The 21,516-nt window shown below is 36.7% G+C and overlaps 1 protein-coding gene across 1 annotated transcript in view; it reads right to left on the bottom strand.

Annotated features, from left to right (window-relative positions):
• Positions 1 to 21,516, bottom strand: part of LOC126175381 (putative protein-lysine deacylase ABHD14B) — a 66,564-nt gene that overhangs the window by 11,805 nt on the left and 33,243 nt on the right. Inside the window, exon 4 of the mRNA XM_049922155.1 lies at positions 8,575 to 8,798. Within this exon, the coding sequence (XP_049778112.1) occupies positions 8,575 to 8,798 (224 nt within the window). The remainder of the gene's footprint in view (positions 1 to 8,574; positions 8,799 to 21,516) is intronic.

Raw genomic sequence — 21,516 nt, forward strand, 5'->3', positions numbered from 1 at the left:
ACACACAGGTACTGGTTTCTGTAATAATGCCTCCGGCTCATTTCTTTTTGAACACCCCTTATAGAGCAAGGAAAACCACTCTCTACATGCCTGTAGATGAGCCCCAGTTTCTCTTATCTCATCTTTGTGGTCCTTATGTGGAATGTATGCTGGCAGCAGCAGAATCGTTCCGCAGGTAGCTTTAAATGCTAGTTCTCTAAATTTTCTCAATAGTGTTCCTCAAAAAGACTATTGCCTTCCATGCAGAGATTTCCAATTGAGTTTTATGTTGATTGAAATTACCATGTAACAAATCTAGCAGCCTGTCTCTGAACTGCTTCAATGTCTTCCTTTAATCCAGTTTGGTGGGGATCCCAAACACTTGAGCAGTATTCAAGAATGGGCCACAGTAGTGTCCTATATGCAGTCTTCTTTACAGATGAACCACACTTCCCTAAAATTCTCCCAATAAACTGAAGTTGGTCATTCGCCTTCCCTACTACTATCTTTACATAGTCGTCCCATTTCATATCACTCTGCAATGTTACACTTAGATATTTAATCAACATGATCACGTCAAGCAGAATACCACTAATGCAGTATTCCAACATTACAGGACTGTTTTTCTAATCATCTGCATTAACTTACATTTTTCTGTATTTAGAGGCAGGTGCTATTCACCAACTAGAAATTTTTTCTATGTCATCTCGTGTCCTTGTGCAGCCATTCAATCATGAGACCTTTCCACACACTGCAGCATCATCAGCAAACAGCTGCAGATTGCTGCTCACCTTTTCCATCAGATCATTTATGTATGTAGAGAATAACAGTGGCCCTGTCACAGTTCCTTGGGGCACTGCCGACGATACTCTTGTCCCTGATAAACACTTGCAGTCGAGAACAACATACCAGATTTTATTACTTAAGCAATCTACGAGCTGCTGGGAAACTATTTGTTACGCTTGTACCTTTGTTAACGGTCTTCAATGGGGCACTGTGTCAAACGCTTTTCAGAAATCTAGGAGTGTGGTATCTGCTTGTTGCCCTTCAACCACGGTAAGCAGGATATAATGTAAGAAAAGGGCAAGCTGAGATTCACACGAGCATTGCTGATTAGTGGACATAAGATTGTTGGTCTCAAAAAATTTATTACATTCCAGCTGAGAATGTGTTCAAGAATTCTGCAGTAAACCAATGTTAGGGATATTGGTCTGTAATTTTACAGGTCTGTCCTTCTACTCCTCTTATATACAGGGGTCACCTGCACTTCTTTCCAGTTGCTTCAGACTTTGTGCTGTGCGAGCAGGAACATAAAAAATAAGCATTAACATCAGAAATATAGAGAGACTGAAAACTTAAAAGTAGTAAGATATTTGCCCTGGTGATTTTTTCGAAGTAGATCTGTGAATTGTAGTTTATTTGTCTCATAACATACATAATCTAAATCTTTTTGGTTCTGATACAGGGACACGTCAATTTGTGGTAAAATTTCACCATAAACAAAGAACAGCTGATGTTAACAAACAGAATCATAATAATAGTACAAATTTGTTACACATACATACAATAAAATCTAACACTTAATTACCCATTGTTCAAATTATCCTTTCATCCTCTGTGAATTCTTCTATTCAATAGTAGCATTTCTCCCACAGAATCTGCTATAGCCTCTTTTCTAAAATTTCTGGATTCATATTAAATATGTTTTTGCGTATTAACTTCTTGTACTGTCATCCCCATATACTGTGGAGTCCATGCATATAATTTCAACTGGTGTGTGGGTAGCATGTAATTATTTTTCTCTCTTGTGTTATATGTGTGGTTAAAATGTTTCTCCTCAAATAATTTTTGCTTGTTTTGTAGGAAGATTATAATTTCATAAATATATATGGAGGGAAAAGTTAGGATTTGTAGTTTCCAAAATAATGGGTGACAAGACTCTGTTTGCTGTGCAGTACACATGTACCAGACAATTTTCTTTTGCAGTTTCAGTATTCAAGATACACTACTTGAACTTCCCCAGAAAATTATCCCATATCTAATCTAATGACAGATTCAAAATAACTATGGTAAGCAGTTTCATGTGTACACAAGTCAGTGGAATTGCTAGTATTTGCATTGCAAATGTAAAACTGCTTATTTTGTTTGATAGGAAGTCAATATGTGTATTCCAGCTTAGGTTCTTGTCCACATTTAGTCCGAGGAATTTGACTGCGTCAACTTCTTCCATAGGTTGATTGTTACGTTGTACTTTAAGGTCCACATATTTTGAGTTTTGGTTTTGAAATGTCCCATATGGGTTTTTTTCAAAGTTCAGTTTCAACCCATTTAACTGGAATCAGTTTTCTAAAGTATCCAGTGTGCTTACGCTGGAGCTTGGAATTTTTTCTGCACCATCATCTTCAATTAAAACAGAAGTATCATCTGTAGATAGAACTGATGGGGAATTTATATTTATGGGTAAGTCATGTATGTAGAACAGGAAAAGGACTGGCCCCAAAATGGAGCTTTGACACACACCTTGTGATACTGCACTTCGTTTATAATAATAATTCACCACATCTGAGGTGATAGTTACCCTTTGTTTTCTGTTGTGTAAGTATGATGTTAGGTAATTTAGAGCAGTGTCCTTCATCCCATATCTGTCTAATTTGTAGGTAAGCAAGTCATGGTTCAAGGAGTCAAATGCTTTTATGAGGTCACAGAATATATATGCAACTTTACTCCTGTGACCCAATGATTTGCCTATCTTTTCAATAAAGTTATTTACTGCATCCAGAGTGTTTTTTTCCTGGTTGAAAGAAAAATTGGTTACTTATGATAATATCATTTTTTACAATAAAGGTTTTGATCCTGTTTGCAGGCTACTTTCTCCAACACTTTTGATAGGACCGGAAGAATAGAAATACGCTGATAGTTTCCCATTTCTTTCCTCAAGCCTTTCTGAACAGAGGTCTGACTTTGGCATAATTCAAAACATCACAAAAGCATCCCTGTTCAAAGACTGGTTGAATGTTTTTGTTAGCAGAGGTGCTATTATGCCACACAGACAAACTCTTGAAAGACACACTCTCATCTCACCATCCACATAAGGAGGTAAGACCTGTAGTCATATTTTATATTCTCCAATGTAAAGACACACACACACACACACACACACACACACGTAGGATGCTGAGAAGGGCATAAAAGAGATACTGCTGTATTTGTAATATCTGGATATTCACTTTTTATTGAGATCTGAAAAACGTCGGGATCAGTTTCTTTAAATTTCAATCTCAGGACTGTATTCAATGATATTCTGATATGTTGCTCTTTTTCAGAGGTGTTCAATTCTGTTTTTGAGATGTCTTCCTTGTCAGGTACAATCAACCTCTCCTGGCCAGTAGTCAAGGTTGAGAGAAATTTTTTGGTAGCCCTGCTTGTAATCCAGATATGCGTCCTTTTACGCGTTCCTTTATCTGACTTTTTCTTCTGCGTTCAATTCACTTGGTGTGGTAGCCATAGTTGGAGATACAGTTAGATCATTCTCTCCTATAGCTGAGGTCCAAAGGAAGAGTGTTTTAAAAAATGTGCTGATTTTATTGCTTGATGATATAATCATTTCATATCATCTGTGTGTAAGTAAATTTGGAAATATTGTAAAGGTACACAAGCTCAATAAATCAAATTATTATTATTATTTTAGAAAAATGCAAGTAGTTTGTCTTTCAATTCTTGAAATCTAGTAGATATTTTTCTTTTGGAAAGTCAATGAAAATTGTTCTGGAATAATAATGCTTTACGATCTGCACCCATTTCTTTAAAGAGTTTCTCAAACACACACGATTTTATACAAGTTTTTACGTAGCTTATCATTAAAACAGCTGTTAGAATGACATAACACAAACGATTTCCATCCATAGTCTTCACCATTAGAGCCTCTCTATCTACAAAGTAATGAGTTGTTGTTAATTATGGCTTTTTATTCTGAACAGAAGTTAGAAACCCTTTTATATTTTCTGTCATTGCAGCAGTGCCATCAGTACATACAGCAATGCAGTCCATCCACTTGAATCCATTACCTTGAAAGAAACTCTCAGCAGCACCAAATACATCAGCTCCCGTGATTGTTGTTTCCAGTTCTTGACAAAATAGGTACTGCTCAGTAATTTTCAATCTACAACAAATCTCACAAGAGATAATAATTGAGGTTTGCCAGAAATATCAGTACTCTAACTGCAGCGCAAATTATCGTGTTTGTTTTCTATAACATTACTTTGAAAAGCAACTGACGTGTCCATAATAAGCCAATGAACTAGGGACAGGAAAAACTGAATGTTTAAAACTGATACCATTATTTTAGTTCTGAGTAACTGGTATTTACCTGTATTTCTTTCGCCTGAGTTATAACAGGCTTTTTTTTTAATTGCTTACTAATAACCAGGCAAGAGAAAAAAAATATCAATTACCACATAGCAGACATGCTGAGTCGCGCGCAGGTACAACATAAAGACTGTTACAAATACAGCTTTCAGCCAGTAAGGCCTTTGTCAAAATTAGACGACAAACACTTACATACATACTCATGCAAATGCAACTCACACACACAACTGCAGTCTCATGCAACTGAGGCCACACTCAACTGAGTGTGCAGTCATGCGTGTGTGTGTGTGTGTGTGTGTGTGTGTGTGTGTGTGTGTAACGATATCTACAGATACTTTAATTTTCCTGTTTCAGCATGGGGGGGGGGGGGGGGGGGGTTGGAGGGAGCGCTTGTCGTCTAATTTGACAAAGGCCTTACTGGGCAAAAGCTATATCTGTGATAGTCTTTTCATTGGGCCTATCTGTGACTCAGCGTCTCCACTATATGGTGAGTAGCAACCTTCCTTTTCACAATATTGTTACATTCCATCCAAGATTTTCCATTGTTTGAAAAATGCCAATTAGCTATAGCAACAGTGCTAAAATTTATGGTTTTTAAATAAACCTTTTTTATACATAAAGTTTCCATTGGTTTGAAATATTGGGTTATAACAGAAAATGGGATAAGCAAATATTCTATTTTCATGACAATGCTGACAGAAACAAGCAACAAACACATGGGATAAGAAATGTTTCAGCGCTGCTGAGACAATACTGTAACGTTACCATATTGTGTGGCCTATTAGATGGTATACATGTGCATGCAGTATGCATGACTTGCCCATCTGCTCTGTATGGTGGTTTCTCACTGTCATCGTCTGACATCACTTGTATTACAGAATGGTACCATCCCTAATCTGGAAGTATTTTCCGAAGTATGGTACCAACAAAGTAAAATGCACCATTTGCTTTAAAAGATTAAAAATGGGAGGAGCCACAACAAGCTTGCGATATCACGCGAGGAGAAAACTTAAGACTTAAAAACTCATTCATAGTTTACGATAAAAATAGAAAGTAGCTGATCTGCTATTCATGTCTACATAATATGCCTTTATCCACTTGTGGTCTTGAAAATTGACAAGTTAACATGAAAAACAGATTTATTCAACATCAGTTTTCACACTTTACTACTGACTATTCATAATGCCCAAATAGTGGTATGTTTCTTTATTACAAAATGTTTTTGAGCAGAGTTTTCAAATCATTACAATCAGTAAGAGAAATTCAACTACTTATCACTTCTCGAGAAAAGCAGTGAACAGTGAGCAAACTAAGTCTTCTTTTATTTGCCTATTTAATTTAATATTTTGATCCTACATATCTTCAAACTGAGGAAGGCTAAATTTTTAAATCTCTGTTCAATTCCTACGTTTATTACAACAAATAATAGGAAACAAAACCAAACATTAGCTATTTAAGAAACTGTTTTTTAGTGGTTTTAACAGTCAGGTTAAATTAGCATCGAAAAAACCAACACAACCAAAACTTGGTTGTTTCAACCATAACCACAATCCCTATGATGAACTGTATCATTTGACAAAGGTACTTTTGAAAGCCGTTCAACTGCTTCCAGTAGCAACAATTTCTGTGTATGCCAGGAAAATAAGTTCTTTGCTGATGTTACGGGGTTTCTGTTTCATGGCAACCATTTCAGAAATTTGAATGATGCCAAGGTTTTATCGATTTTTTCATCAAGACAGAAGATGATTGAATGATAGTGCACAGATGTTGAAAATACTCTCATGGGTTTTGAAAGACACTGTGGTGGTTTCATTCCAAATGCCTTTTCAGGTTGTTAAATACAGTACCACAGGCTCATTTACCAATTTAACAGCACTTTGCAGAACACCAAACATTTTGCTGTAGGCTTGCCACCTCACCTGGCCACATTACTCTGACATTTATATATTCTTCTTTATAGCGGCGGTTATGTTGGACCATGCTTGATCCTGGTTTTATGTTTCTCTGGTTACCAGATGACCAAAGATGTAGAAGAGCTGTCAACATCTAAGACTTTCTTTTTCCTTATTACAGATCTATCCATGGTGAAAAGAGTGAACTAGCAAATGCGCAAAACTACTGAAACTATAAAATTTACCAAGCAGCAAAACAAAAAATGACTGATTTTAAAAAAAATGATTATCTGCTGACATTCTTTACTGATGCAGCTGACAATACCAACAAAGAGTCCTAGATTGTGTCAGTCGCGTGGACGAAGGATTACAGGACGCTCCCTGATGCAAGAAATAGGATTTTATAATGAAGATTATTTACAGAATTAGAAATTGTTTGCTGTACAGTTAAATGTAAAAAATATATATTTACTATGATAGGTTACATGTTTAATTTGTATAATCATGCATAATGATGGGCAATTTCTTGCAAACTGGGCTACTCCAAGAAAAATTTGGTGATAGAGGAGAGGAGGTGTGCAATGAGCATCAATGATGCACTTCATTAAAACAGCCAACGAAATCAGCTATCACTAAGTGATGCCCAGAAAACAATCATGGCATGAGACATGACAAAACCAGTATTATGGCACAGGCTCCAAGTTTTTGGTACAGAACAATTAAGGAATAAATTGAAACACGGATGTTACAAATCTTATAAACAAGCGTATATATTTCAGTGTAAGCAAGAACTGAGTTCTGGCACTACACCTGTAACGACTCTTGTAGGCTTTTCATCCAATACGCAGAAAACATCAAGGAAAAGTGCATTTCACAAGATAATGGCATATGTACAAAAAAACTTACATGTGACAAAGGGGGCAGTGAGTGTCAGGAGCAAAACTCTGATATAAATAGGGCTGTGACATAAAAATACATCACAGTCTGATGGGAGTACATACAGCAAGCACACATGAGATACTGATGGCCCATGAAGAAGATGACAACGTGAGTCATTATTATAGTGTATGAAAATGTCATTGTCAGCCCTTTAAAGAAGCTACACCTGATTTACAACTTACTTTCAACAGCCAGTTCTGCATCCTCCTTTACCTACGTACAATATCAGTATTGCATTGAACTAGCTGTCGTATACTGATAATCTTTGTCTCAGCATGCTCTCTGTAACAGTGTGGAGCATATCATACAGAAAAGAAACTTTCATTCCCCTGAAGAACTCTGGGAAGCTAAGGAGACACCACAGCTGCTTAATTCTGCTAGCTGGACATGGAAGGCAGGCATCTGTCACAGTGCACAGCTAACTTGAAGAGATACAGTTAAAGTGAAGGAACGAGTAGTACAGTTGCGGTAAAGTCTGATGCACTGGACACCTCAGTCCCTGTTGAATATGTCTTTTTCCTCAGTAAATGACAACTCTTCTGAGGATTGGATGGAATTAGTTTATGTCATTAGCAGTTTGATATTAAAATGTCCTCTATTTGTGTTTCAGATTCTGATAAGCAAACTGGGTATTGAGTCTCAGATGTAATAATGCCAGTAAAACACACTGTATTTTGCTGGTACTTGAGGCATATGAGTTGTGAGTTAATGGCACCCTTCTTAAACTCATGTAATATGAAATTAACACAAACATACAGCCTCTAAAACAATGTCACTTCAAACATAAAGTTCAGGTTTGTTAGTTATACAGTTGGTTTTTCCTATGCGCCACTCCTCAAGTTAACTGACCACAGTCTAATATTTTCTTGAAAATGTGATGGTGATCAAACACAATTTAAAGTAGTAGGACAATCTTTTTAAATCTTCTAACATAATATAACACATTCAGACAAAACTGCACCTTGATCAACCATTTGGCAATGAACAAAATGGATATTTTGTGTCCAAAGACGTGTGTGGTGTGTGCAACGACAATTGATGAAATGTGAATACGTAATGTACAATTAGTTTTGGCATTATCATTTACCTTGGTTGTAACTATGTATACAGAAAAGAGCATTGTACCTTATGCATAAATCTTTGTGAAACTAGACTCTGTGAAATTGTTAAATTAATGATTTTTGCTTGGTAAGCTAACATGTCATTAGAAAACCATCTGTTGGTGAATGGTTTATCACTCCATTTTTTAACCAAAAATATAAGCTCCAATTGCCTTCACCAGTTATGCAAGAAATGATTTCACTCTTGAAAAAGTATGCAACATTAAAAGAGAAACAATTGATGTTTTAAGGTGATTTTCAATTTTATCATTCATGGAAGAGGGAGACATAAAACATACCTCAATATGCTGGAGAACGCTTTTTGGTACAGAATCTGAGGCCACTGGAGCTACAGGCACATAACCAGATATGAGGTCAGCGTATTTTCCCAAAAAACTTACGGAATAACCACCACTCATAGAAGGGGAAATTACAACAGGTTTAGTCAATGTTAGTTCTTCTATTATTGACTTCAGGAAAGCAGCTTTGTCTCCTGAGTAAGTCATGTGAGTATTACCATAGCCTAGAAAGAAGACAGAAAAGTACTAGTACTTTTTAGCATACAATGTAACAAGCCATAAAAATTTAGTTACAATCTGGGTGAGACAATGTGATGTCATACAATGGCACAGAAATGTAATGAGCACACAATGTAAACTGTAGACTATGCCACAAAAAAGAATTTTTTTGTTAGATTACTATAGAGATATAACAAAATAAAATAAGTTCACATTTCACTAATCACTTAATGCACTAAAGATAGACAAACATCAGTTGAGAAAAAAATGTGAGAAAATTTCCTGGTGTAGGAGGTAATAATACAAAACAAAAATGAGAAGAAATACCTTCTTACGAGAAATAGTGGCCAAGAAACAAAACAACAAATAAAAAAATGAGAATGAAGAAAATTCTTCCAAATTATTTACTGAATGCAAATTTCATGACATCAGTGCAGTGGATATACATGAATTACACAGTTGTGAGATATGAAAATTTTTGCCTGACCAGGACTTGAACCTGGTACAAATTTTCGTATGTCTTTACAATTGGGTAATACCCATTGCAGCTTATGTCATGAAATTGAAATTCAGTGAATTATTTAGAATAATATTTCTTATAGCTGCTGGGCATCAAATCATATCTAAAAATGAAGATAATACCATAGAAATTATAGATTAAGGAAATACATTCTATATGATATGCAAATATCTGAAAATGAATAACACATTCTTGAACTTCTTCTCGTATCAGTTCTGGGTAAAACCTTAAACTTTTGACATTTACCACCATTGCATTTTCCAGGAGCAACTGAGCACTGTGGCTGCTGCTGTGGTGGATTTTGCAGCTTCAGGATGGTTTCTGACTGGTCAGCTTACATTGGCATGCTGCAACAGATAGTTTCAAAGCGTGCACTGTTGGTGCCACCACAGCTGCTAGGAGTGTAAGCAATTTGGCAAATTTCTCTGTTTCTTCTCTGCATCGAGATCTTGCACCCATGCACCACTAAAATTATATTCACTGTTGAAGTTGCTCTCACACATTCTAATTTCTACAGCCACATTAGTAATACAACTGCAGAATGTACAACTCTAAAAAATAAGTTTTGTTCCACCAAGCAGAATTTTATATTTATTTATACGAGGTTGTGATCAGCAGCTCCTGATTTCTCAAGTTCTTGGCTTTTAATGTGCCATTGATATTCTACACAGCTGTAGGATATGGTATACATGGACTGATTCATGTAGTTGTTCTGCACTCACTAGGGATATTAAAAATTGCCGGTACCTGAAGCCAAGACTTTTTTCTTCTTAGGTGTTTGGGTGAAATTGAACCAAATTTCACGTGTGTTCCTTGAAATGTTCCATAAAGAAGTTAGCCAACAGTTTGAGACAATAGCAAACTGATAGCTATTCTATCAGTCATTTCACAAAATTTACTGCCATACAAGAAGTAGGTTGTGGTCAAAGAAGGTTGGAACAACTTTATAATTACAACAACAAAAAAAGTGCTCTGCCAACATTTTCAATTGTCTTCCATATTAACTTTTGTACATAAAGTCCATCCAGACTGAATAAAATATTATTTGGACCAACTGTAATTTGTTTGATTTTCTAAATGAATATATGATAGTTTTTAATGTGGTGTTCATAGCAGTCAGCTATGGGAGTCATTAACTTGGTCAGATACTTGGCTGCAAGTAGATGGGAGGACCAACAGCACTAACATTGTGTGTCAATGACACTATCAATATGTGTCAATGAGACACCTTCTTTGTGATTTGAGATAATCTGTTTCACCTTGGAGGTATAGTTCTTCACCCCATACACAAAAATTCTTCAGCAACTCCACCATTTTTCTGCTGTATGAAAGGGTAGGGATCCATTTTAGGCACTTGTATGTATTGTTCTCCAAAGAACATCAGTGGTATTTCCCTTTGCAACTGGAATCACAATAAGACCTTTATCTCTTTGCAATGCAGGAATTCCATCCGTCTCCGCTCTGTTATTGTTTGACTTGGGAGGCTTGGCTATGTTTAAGACACAACTTGTGGCAACTTGTACGCCATCAGTGATGTCCTGTGTGAGATGTATCACTGTCTGTTGCATTTCACTAATAATATCCACAGTAGGCACAGTGCATAGTATAAGAGTGAATTTAATCCTCTATTCAGGAAAAAATTAGTTCTTCCATATAGGTTCTTGTCTGAGGGCTTCATAACAGTACGTTCTGTTCTGTTCCATTAGATAACACCATTCTTAGCATAACTGCAAGACATTCAATTTTTTGGTCTGTTTTGCCATTACAATGCTGTGATGAGCTCTTTGATGAGCTGCTGTGGTCATACCAACTCACTCCCAGTCAAGTGGTGAGAGACATGTAGATAAAAAGAGATGGTAATGACATAAATTGTATGAAGTGACTGATGGAATGGCTATGGGTTCTCCACAGTTTCCAGTACTGGCTAATTTCTTGATAGAATGTTTTGAGGAACATGCATTTTGTTCCATTTCAACCATCTTCATTTTATCATTATGTTGATGACATGTTTACGGACTGGCCACGTTTCGCTGAAGCTCTTGACTCTTGACCTATTACTTGACCACATAAACAGGAAGGAGTGAAACAACCAGTTCACTGTCAAGATGGAGAGAAAAGAATATGTTGGTCAAGCAAAAGAAAAGCTTACAGAATAACCACCACTCAAGGGGAAATTACAATAGGTTTAGTCAATGTTAGTTCGTCTATTATTGACTTCAGGTAAGCAGCTTTGTCTCCTGAGTAAGTCAAGCAAATATTACCATAGCCAAGAAAGAAGACAGAAAAGTACCAGTACTTTTTAGCATAAAACGTAACAGGCCGTAATAATATAGTTACAATCTGAGTGAGACAGATGGGGACCAAGGCCACTCTGTGTACTGCAAGCTGATTTTATATCTCAGTTGATTTTATATCTCAGCATTCAGAATTTCGGCCATACAACCTTGAGGACAGCCATTTAAAATAGACTGATATACCAAGCTAAAACTATTTCTGATGAGCACCACTTGGTGTCTGAAAGTAAACATCTGAATTATATGTCCCAATGAATGGCTACAGAGCATGTGATATAAAGGTCGTGCTCTCCAAGAAAAATTAACATGAAAATGTTGAACAATCACGTGGTGAGACACTGATTGTGCTCCTTGCAACCTGTGGTACTACATCTAGCAAAATAGGCACAGACCTGGAAAGATGAGAAATAGACCTACTTTCTGATAAACTAAGAAAATAAATAAGATGCTGTACCCAATTAATGACAATCCTCACAGACACAGGGATTTATATCATCACTTGTGAGTGCAGAGGAAACTACACTGATTAGTCCATCTGTACAATTTCCGATCGCTGTGCAGAACGTCAAAGCCACATAAAAAATTGGGAACTTGAGAAATCAAAAGTTGGTGAGCACTGTCTCACAAAGAAACACAATATACCACTGGGCAAAACAAAATTTTTGTCCCTGGGAACAACTTCAACACCGGAAATAATCTTAGCAGTGAGTGGAAAAAAGCTTTCGATGCAGAGAATAAATAGAGCAATTTGCCAAATTGTTTGCACTCCTATGACAGTGGTGGTGCCACCAGCACAGACTTTAACATCATCCATGACAGCATAATGACATATGCCAACCAATGAGAAGCTGTCCATGGGCTACACAAGTCCACCACAGCACAAGCCATGACAGCCAGTCATCGCTGACAAAGATGATGGTGGAGATCATCAAAAGTTTAATTTTTCACCTAGAATTAACAAGCCTAGAAGTTGCAAATGTTTTATCCTGGATTGTTATTGCAAACTGAAACTGAAATAACCCTTCCATGAATCATAAAACCAACCTTAGGAATTACATTTACTTCATAGAATATGCATTGAGCAGAAGATATGCTCACTGTAAAAGTATTGACAATGTAACTCTACTTGTTGTTGTTGTGGTCTTCAGTCCTGAGACTGGCTTGATGCAGCTCTCTATACTCTATCCTGTGCAAGCTTCTTCATCTCCCAGTACCTACTGCAGCCTACATCCTTCTGAATCTGCTTAGTGTATTCATCTATTGGTGTCCCTCTACAATTTTTACCCTCCACGCTGCCGTCCAGTACTAAATTGGTGATCCCTTGATGCCTCAGAACATGTCCTACCAACCGATCCCTTCTTCTAGTCAAGTTGTGCCACAAACTTCTCTTCTCCCCAATTCTATTCAATACCTCCACACTAGTTATGTGATCTACCCATCTAACATTTCAAAAGCTTCTATTCTCTTCTTGTCTAAACTAATTATTGTCCATGTTTCACTTCCATACATGGGTACACTCCATACAAATACATTCAGAAACGACTTCCAGACACATAAATCAATACTCGTTGTAAACAAATTTCTCTTCTTCAGAAACACTTTCCTTGCCATTGCCAGTCTATGTTTTACATCTTCTCTACTTCAACCCCAAATAGCAAAACTCCTTTACTACTTTAAGTGTCTCATTTCCTAATCCAATTCCCTCAGCATCACCCGACTTAATTCGACTACATTCCATTATCCTCGTTTTGCTTTTGTTGATGTTCATCTTATACCCTCCTTTCAAGACAATGTCCATTCCGTTCAACTGCTCTTACAAGTCCTTTGCTGTCTCGGACAGAATTACAATGTCATCAGCAAACCTCAAAGTTTTTATTTCTTCTCCATGGATTTTAATGCCTACTCCAAACTTTTCTTTTGTTTCCTTTACTGCTTGCTCAATATACAGATTGAATAACATCAGGGAAAGGCTACAACCTTGTCTCACTCCCTTCCCAATCACTGCTTCCCTTTCATGTCCCTCGACTCTCATAACTGCCATCTGCTTTCTGTACAAATTGTAAATAGCCTTTTGCTTCCTGTATTTTACCCCTGCCATCTTCAGAATTTGAAAGAGAGTATTCCAGTCAACATTGTCAAAAGCTTTCTCTAAGTCTACAAATGATAGAAACATAGGTTTGCCTTTCCTTAATCTTTCTTCTAAGATAAGTCATAGGGTCAGTATTGCCTCACGTGTTCCAACATTTCTACGGAATCCGAACTGATCTTCCCTGAGGTCAGCTTCTACCAGTTTTTCCATTCGTCTGTAAAGAATTCGTGTTAGTATTTTGAAGCTGTCACTTATTAATCTGATAGTTCGGTAATTTTCACATCTGTCAACACCTGCTTTCTTTGGGATTGGAATTATTATATTCTTCTTGAAGTCTGAGGGAATTTCGCCTGTCTCATACATCTTGCTCACCAGATGGTAGAGTTTTGTCAGGACTGGCTCTCCCAAGGATGTCAGTAGTTCTAACAGAATGTTGTCTACTCCCGGGGCCTTGTTTCGACTTAGGTCTTTTAGTGCTCTGTCAAACTCTTCACGCAGTATCATATCTCCCATTTCATCTTCATCTACATCCTCTTCCATTTCCATAATATTGTCCTCAAGAACATCGCCCCTGTATAGACCCTCGATATACTCCTTCCACCTTTCTGCTTTTCCTTCTTTGCTTAGAACTGGGTTTCCATCTGAGCTCTTGATATTCATGCAACTGGTTCTCTTTTCTCCAAAGGTCTCTTTAATTTTCCTGTAGGCAGTATCTATCTTACCCCTCATGAGATAAGCCTCTACATCCTTACATTTGCCATCTAGCCATCCCTGCTTAGCCATTTTGCACTTCCTGTCGATCTCATTTTTGAGACGTTTGTATTCCTTTTTGCCTGCTTCATTTTTTGGATTTTTATATTTTCTCCTTTCATCAATTAAATTCAGTATCTCTTCTGTTAACCAAGGATTTCTACTAGCCCTCGTCTTTTTACCTACTTGATTCTCTGCTGCCTTCACTATTTCATCCCTCACAGCTACCCATGCTTCTTCTACTGTATTTCTTTCACCCATTCCTGATAATTGTTCCCTTATGCTCTCCCTGAAACTCTGTACAACCTATGGTTCTTTCAGTTTATCCAGGTCCCATCTCCTTAAATTCCCACCTTCTTGCAGTTTCTTCAGTTTTAATCTACAGTTCATAACCAATAGATTGTGGTCAGAGTCAACATCTGGCCCTGGAAATGTTTTACAATTTAAAACCTGGTTCCTAAATCTCTGTCTTACCATTATATAATCTATCTGAAACCTTCTAGTATCTCCAGGGTACTTTCATGTATACAACCTTCTTTCATTATTCTTGAACCAAGTGTTAGCTATCATTGATTAAGTTATGCTCTGTGCAAAATTCTACCAGGCAGCTACCTCTTTCATTTCTTAGCCCTAATCCATATTCTCCTACTATGTTTCCTTCTCTTCCTTTTCCTACTGTTGAATTCCAGTCACCCATGACTATTAAATTTTCATTTCCCTTCACTACCAGAATAATTTCTTTTATCTCATCATACATTTCATCAATTTCTTCATCATCTGCAGAGCTAGTTGGCATATAAACTTGTACTACTGTAGGCATGGGCTTCGTGTCTATCTTGGCCACAATAATGCGTTCACTATGCTTAGCTTACCTGCACTCCTATTTTTTTTTTATTCATTATTAAACCTACTCCTGCATTACCCCTATTTGATTTCGTATTTATAACCCTGTATTCACATGACCAAAAGTCTCGTTTGTCCTGCCACCGAACTTCACTAATTCCCACTATATCTAACTTTAACCTATCCATTTCCCTTTTTAAATTTTCTAACCTACCTGCCCGATTAAGGGATCTGACATTCCACACTCCGATCCGTAGAACGCCAGTTTTCTTTCTCCTGATAACGACATCCTCTTGAGTAGTCCCCGCCCGGAGATCCGAATGGAGGACTATTTTACCTCCGGAATATTTTATCCACGAGGATGCCATCATCATTTAATCATAGAGTAAAGCTGCATGCCCTCGGGAAAAATTACAACTGTAGTTTCCCCTTGCTTTCAGCAGTTCGCAGTACCACAACAGCAAGGCCGTTTTGGTTAGTGTTACAAGGCCAGATCAGTCAGTCATCCAGACTGTTGCCCCTGCTGCTGCCCCTCTACTTATAAGAGAACATATACACATCTGCTAAACTTTCTCTGAATGCTGTGACTTGAGCAGTAGGGCAGATGTCTCAGATAAGGTTGGTTGGGTGAATGCAGAAGAGATTTGGCATTTGGGAAACATAAAGGGAGGGCAATGAAACTGTAGAGGTGGATGATACGAATAAGCATTTAATGGTCATCACTGATTACTCTATGATGGTGTAATCCTACAAATTCACTATTCTGACCTATTGTGCATATTACATTACATCTGATTATGTCTGACTCCCCCATGTGATCACACCTTTGTATATAAGCATTGCTGTGGAACTAACTCTTTTGTACGTTGAGTGAGTGAGTGAGCAGCAGAGAGAGAGAGAGAGAGAGAGAGAGAGAGAGAGAGAGAGAGAGACCTGAGGGTGTGGTGGAGACACCACAAGACACACGACTCAAATGTTTTAGTGGGAGCACAGAAAATTTACATAAAGGTGGTCTGTGAGGGATCAGAACCACACTCTTCCTCAATATGAGTCCGGTGTCTCAGCCACAGTACCAACTGAACCGTTTCCCGTTGTCTTTTGCATATATTTAATAAAAAGCAAGCTGGGTTTCACAACATAATTCATTTGTCAACAAAATGCTTATTTCAAAACTGTAATAAAACTTATACCAGGCAACCTCCTTTTTTTATCTGTGCTTTTATCACATACAATACTCAGCTGCAGCCGAGGTCTATGATAAACTAATGCTGAAAGACAGGCTGGTTCTAACATGCAATCACCATAAGAGATAACAGCTACTCCATCATGTTCACTGGTCTTCACCCTATTACTTGCAGTTACGTAATCCCTTTTCTTTACATCTGTAATTTTTTATCAGTTGAATGATTTGATAATTGGAACTGCAGTGCAATTTTCTTCAGTGAGGCAAGAAGGTAACTAATACTTCAAACTCCTTGCATTTTACTGCCAGTGTAATCAGTAACTGGACAGGTGATTTATTTTCATTAATTGACTTCCATAATACCATTTTCTTTTAAGGAGGAGCTATTGATTCTAAATACAGAATGCTCCTCACATAGCTGTCCTTCATACCAATTTTCACTTTGTAGTTGAGGCTCCCTCTGCTTTCGCAAGACGACAAGAACTCCCTCTCACCACCAATAGCATACAGTCACTGTAAAGTACTGAAAGAGATGCTGAATGAAATGTGTTTAGCTCTGAAAAGGGCAATGCATGAAACATCCAACAACTACCAAGGCACAATCATACTAAAGACCTCTCACAAAACCCTTAAAATTCATGTTGTATGAAGTTGGTAGTGACATCAAAGTTAAGTGTCCAGACATTCCTGGATAACTCAGAAATTGAAATGAGGTTAGCAAAGCAAAACTACAAATGCTGAACTCCACATTAAAATGTTCATTCACTAAAGAAGATTCAGGAGTGGTGCCCTAGTTTAATTTTTATAACATTGCTAAGATATTAGTGTCAGTAGTATTGAGAAATTGCTGATATCTCTAAAATGGAACAATGCTCCAGGGCTTACTGGAATTCTTGTCAGATTCCATAGAGAATTAACAAAACCAGACCACAGATATTTGGAACAAAAAGCTGTACCCAGAGGTTGGAGGAAAGCATATGTTAAATCCACCTACAAGAAAGGTAATAGAAGTCATTCACACACCAAATGTCCAGTATTACATCATCTTGAATGTATTCTGCACAGACTGGCCTCCTCTATTCCAACCAGCATGGATTCTGCAAACAGTGATCAAGTGAAACCCAATTCACACTTCTCTCAGATGACATACTGAAAGCCATAGATCAAGGCAATCAGGTGGATGGTATACTTCTTGATTTCAAAAAACAACTGACTTAGTACCACAGCAATTCTTATTAACAAAAGTTTGAGTAAATGGGAGAGTCAAACAAAATTTGTGACTGGATTGAGGATGCAGCATTTCATCTAGTATCGAAAGTCGTTAACAGACATGTGAGCAACTTTATGTGTGCACTTAGGAAGTGTGTAGGGACCTTCAGTGTTCATTTACACATTAATAACTTGGAAGACAATAATTACTAAAAGCCTGATGCTGTTACCTATAACAAAGTATTATCTGAAAATAGCTACACAAATATCCGATCAGATCTTGGTAAGATTTCAAAATGATGCAAAAACTGACAAATGTCTTTAAATTCTTGAGAACTTTTTCTTAAGGACTGCCTAATTTCATAAATAAATTTAATATATTAATAGAATGACAACATGGTTTTAGGAAAAATCACTCGGCCAAAACCACACCTACTGTTTTCTGTATGAAATACTACCAGCCCTAGAAAAGCAGGAACACATTTTCCTAGAGTTATCACAGCCACTTAATTACAAGAAGTACTCAATAAACCTTTGAAAATAACATTGAGGTCATCACAAAGAGTATAGTACATCATCAGACAAAACAAGTACTGTGCTTTTACTAACAAAAAAAAAAAAAAAAAAAAAAGAGCTCTGTAGAATTTTCTAGAAAAGAATAAATCAAGGACACAGTACTTGCTGCAGTGCCACATTGGCACATTCTAATACGTAGAAGCATGAGTTCCACCAAAACTATGAAGGGAAAAGGTTAGTATGTGATCATGTCAACGAAAAAAATCAAATAGAATAAAACTGTCTATGAATGTAGTGGTTTGAATAATAACAGGAATGGATGCAATTTTTGTAGGATAAAAGACAGTGACACGACAGGCAATAAACCTCCAGCACTTGAGCTGGATACTAAAAGCAACACACATCAAAAGGGTGAGTGTTTACAGACAATAAACAGTGAACATAACTCTGTTGCTGCAGCGCAAAAAAACATCTACAACATTTGAAAATGTTGTTGTGAGTGTTTCAGAACATTTGATGAGACAAGATCAGATAGAATATTTCGTTCTTAGAGATTATGCAGTTGGTGACATTATGGGTAGAAGTGAAAGAAAGAATGGAGGTGCCTTTATTTGTTAGAGAAACTTTAATGTTTTCTAAGATATGTGTCAGCTCTTAATGTACTGAACTAGATGGTGAATTTTGCTATATTAGGCTGAATGCAGAGAATACCATAATTGTTAATTTACATAGATCTCCAGGTGAAGATGATAATACAGTTTTTGAAAGATTTGAGCTGCTTATGAGGAAAATTTTAAAATCTAAAACAAAAGTCACTGTCTATGGTGATTTCAACACTGAAATGACCAACAATAATGAACAAGTTATAAGAATATTTTTTAATCCATAAGATCTCTAGATTGACATTGTATGAACTACAGCACCACACGAAAAAATGTCTATTGGATAATGTTATAGTTAATTTTTCTAGAGATATGTGTGATGTCAGACTTGTTAGTGGTGCACCAGCAGATCATGAACCATTAATTTTTACAGTACACTTTGATCAGTTATCCAAGACAGACACATCAATCAGCATCCAGTCTAATGCAACATGGATAGCAACCCAGAAACATGAATATATTAATTTGTTTACTAATATTATGCAATTTCCATCCTGGATTTCCATTGTTTAATTTATTTACAGACAGACTAGCCCATGTTAGCTTAGACTTGTGTAGAACAAACAACCTGGATCTTGCAATTTGATCTCAAACATGGGTGGATAAGGAATGTAGGAACCTAATTGATAATATTTTCTTTGATGAAGTTCAAAGCAAGAAAATAACAGTTTACACAGTAATAAATGCATCATCTGATCATGATGTACATTTAGTTAAGATAAATAACACTGTGCCTTACAGTATGGATACTCCTCAGTGGAAATCTATTAGAGTAATTGATGACTCCATGACAAATGTTTCAAGAATAGTTTACAGGAGATGACATGGCATGTAATTCATAATGAATCATATGCAAATGTAAATTTTTTATCTATTCCACGATAAATTCATATCATTATTTGAAAATAGCTTTCCGCTTCAGCTAATCAGAAAGGACACCAAAAAGCCATGTAAAAGCCATGGATAACTGGAGTGATTAAAGTATCATGTGAAAGGAAAAGGGAAATGTATCTTTTGCCAAGAACAAGTAGGAATCCTGCAGTAGCTATACACTACAAAAACTACTCAAAATTACTAAGAAAGGTTATTAAAAATCAAAGAACATGCACATAATGTCAGAAATCAGTACTTCTGACAACAGACATAAGCCTAATAGAATGTAGTGAAACGAGAGACAGGACAACCAGCCACAGTACAAGACAATATCACTACTGAACTGAATGGAATGGCTACAAACGACGAGTCACAGGTAGCAAATGCATTTAATAATCATTTCTTAAATGCAGAAGAAAGCATAGGGACAAACAGTTCAAGAGCAAAACTTTCATAAAATTCAATCATATTAATGTGTCACATTCTCTCAAAAATAACAATTCACCTACTTTTGATGGTGTTTCTAGTAAAGTACTAAAGATTCACTTCCATGTAATAAGCCCAGTCTTATACAAAATATGTAACACATCGCTAACTCAAGGCATTTTGTCAGAGAGACTGAAATATGCCGTTGTTAAACCCCTCTTTAAGAAAGGCAATACGAGAGATGTTTATAAATACTAACCTGTTTCACTGCTGGCACCATTCACTGAAATTCTCGAGAAGGTGATGTATTCTAGAACAGTATCTCACCTTAGCTACAATGGTATCCTCAGCAAATCACAGTTTGGGTTTCAGAAGGGTTTCTCTACTGAGAATGCAATTTACACATTCACTCACCAGATTTTATAAGCATTAAACAATAAAATGGCTCTGGTTGTACTTTCTGTGACTTCTCTAAGGCATCTGACTGTGTGAATCACAGTATTCTCCTAGATAAATTGACATTTTATGGGATTGATGGTACAGTGAATCAATAGATACTGTCATAACTCACCAATGAAAGGCAGAAAATTGTACTTAGCAATTCAAGCAATATAGTGCACGGATATAATTATGATTACAGAGAAATCACATATGGGGGTTCCCCAAGGTTGACTCTTAGGTCCACTACTGTTGCTCATATATGTAAGTGATCTTCTGTCTTAGTATACAACAAACAGTATTACTTCTTTCTGCAGATGACACTAGTATTGTAATCAATCCAAGTATACATAAAGAAACAGAAGCAATGGTAAACAAAGTTATTAAAAAAATCATTGACTTGTTTTCTGTGAAGGGACATATCCTCAATTTTAAAACACACAACATATTCAGTTCTGCACATCTAGAGGTACTACACCAGCGATAAGTGTAATACAAGATAATGGAATAATAAATAGGGTGGAAACTTCAGAATTCTTAGGGGTCCGTATTGATGAGAATCTAAACTGGAAAAAACACATTTTGGAACTCCTAACACAACTTAGTTTAGACACATTTGTGCATAGAATCATTGCAAAGCTTGGGAAGAGACAAATTAGTAATTTCACGTAGCTTGCATACTTTCATTCAATAATGTCATATCAAATAATATTCTGGGAAACTCATCTTTAAAAAAGAAAGTCTTCATTGCACAGACACGTGCTGTACGAATAACATGTGGTTCTCACTCACGATCATCTTGTAGATATCAGTTTAAGGAGTTGGGCATTCTGACTGCTGCTTCACAGTATCTTTATTCCCTCGTGCAGTTTATAATAAATAGCACACTACAGTTGAAAAGGAATAATGAAGTACATAAT

The sequence above is a fragment of the Schistocerca cancellata genome, chromosome 3, assembly GCF_023864275.1.
Source record: "Schistocerca cancellata isolate TAMUIC-IGC-003103 chromosome 3, iqSchCanc2.1, whole genome shotgun sequence".
Lineage (NCBI taxonomy): Eukaryota > Metazoa > Arthropoda > Insecta > Orthoptera > Acrididae > Schistocerca > Schistocerca cancellata.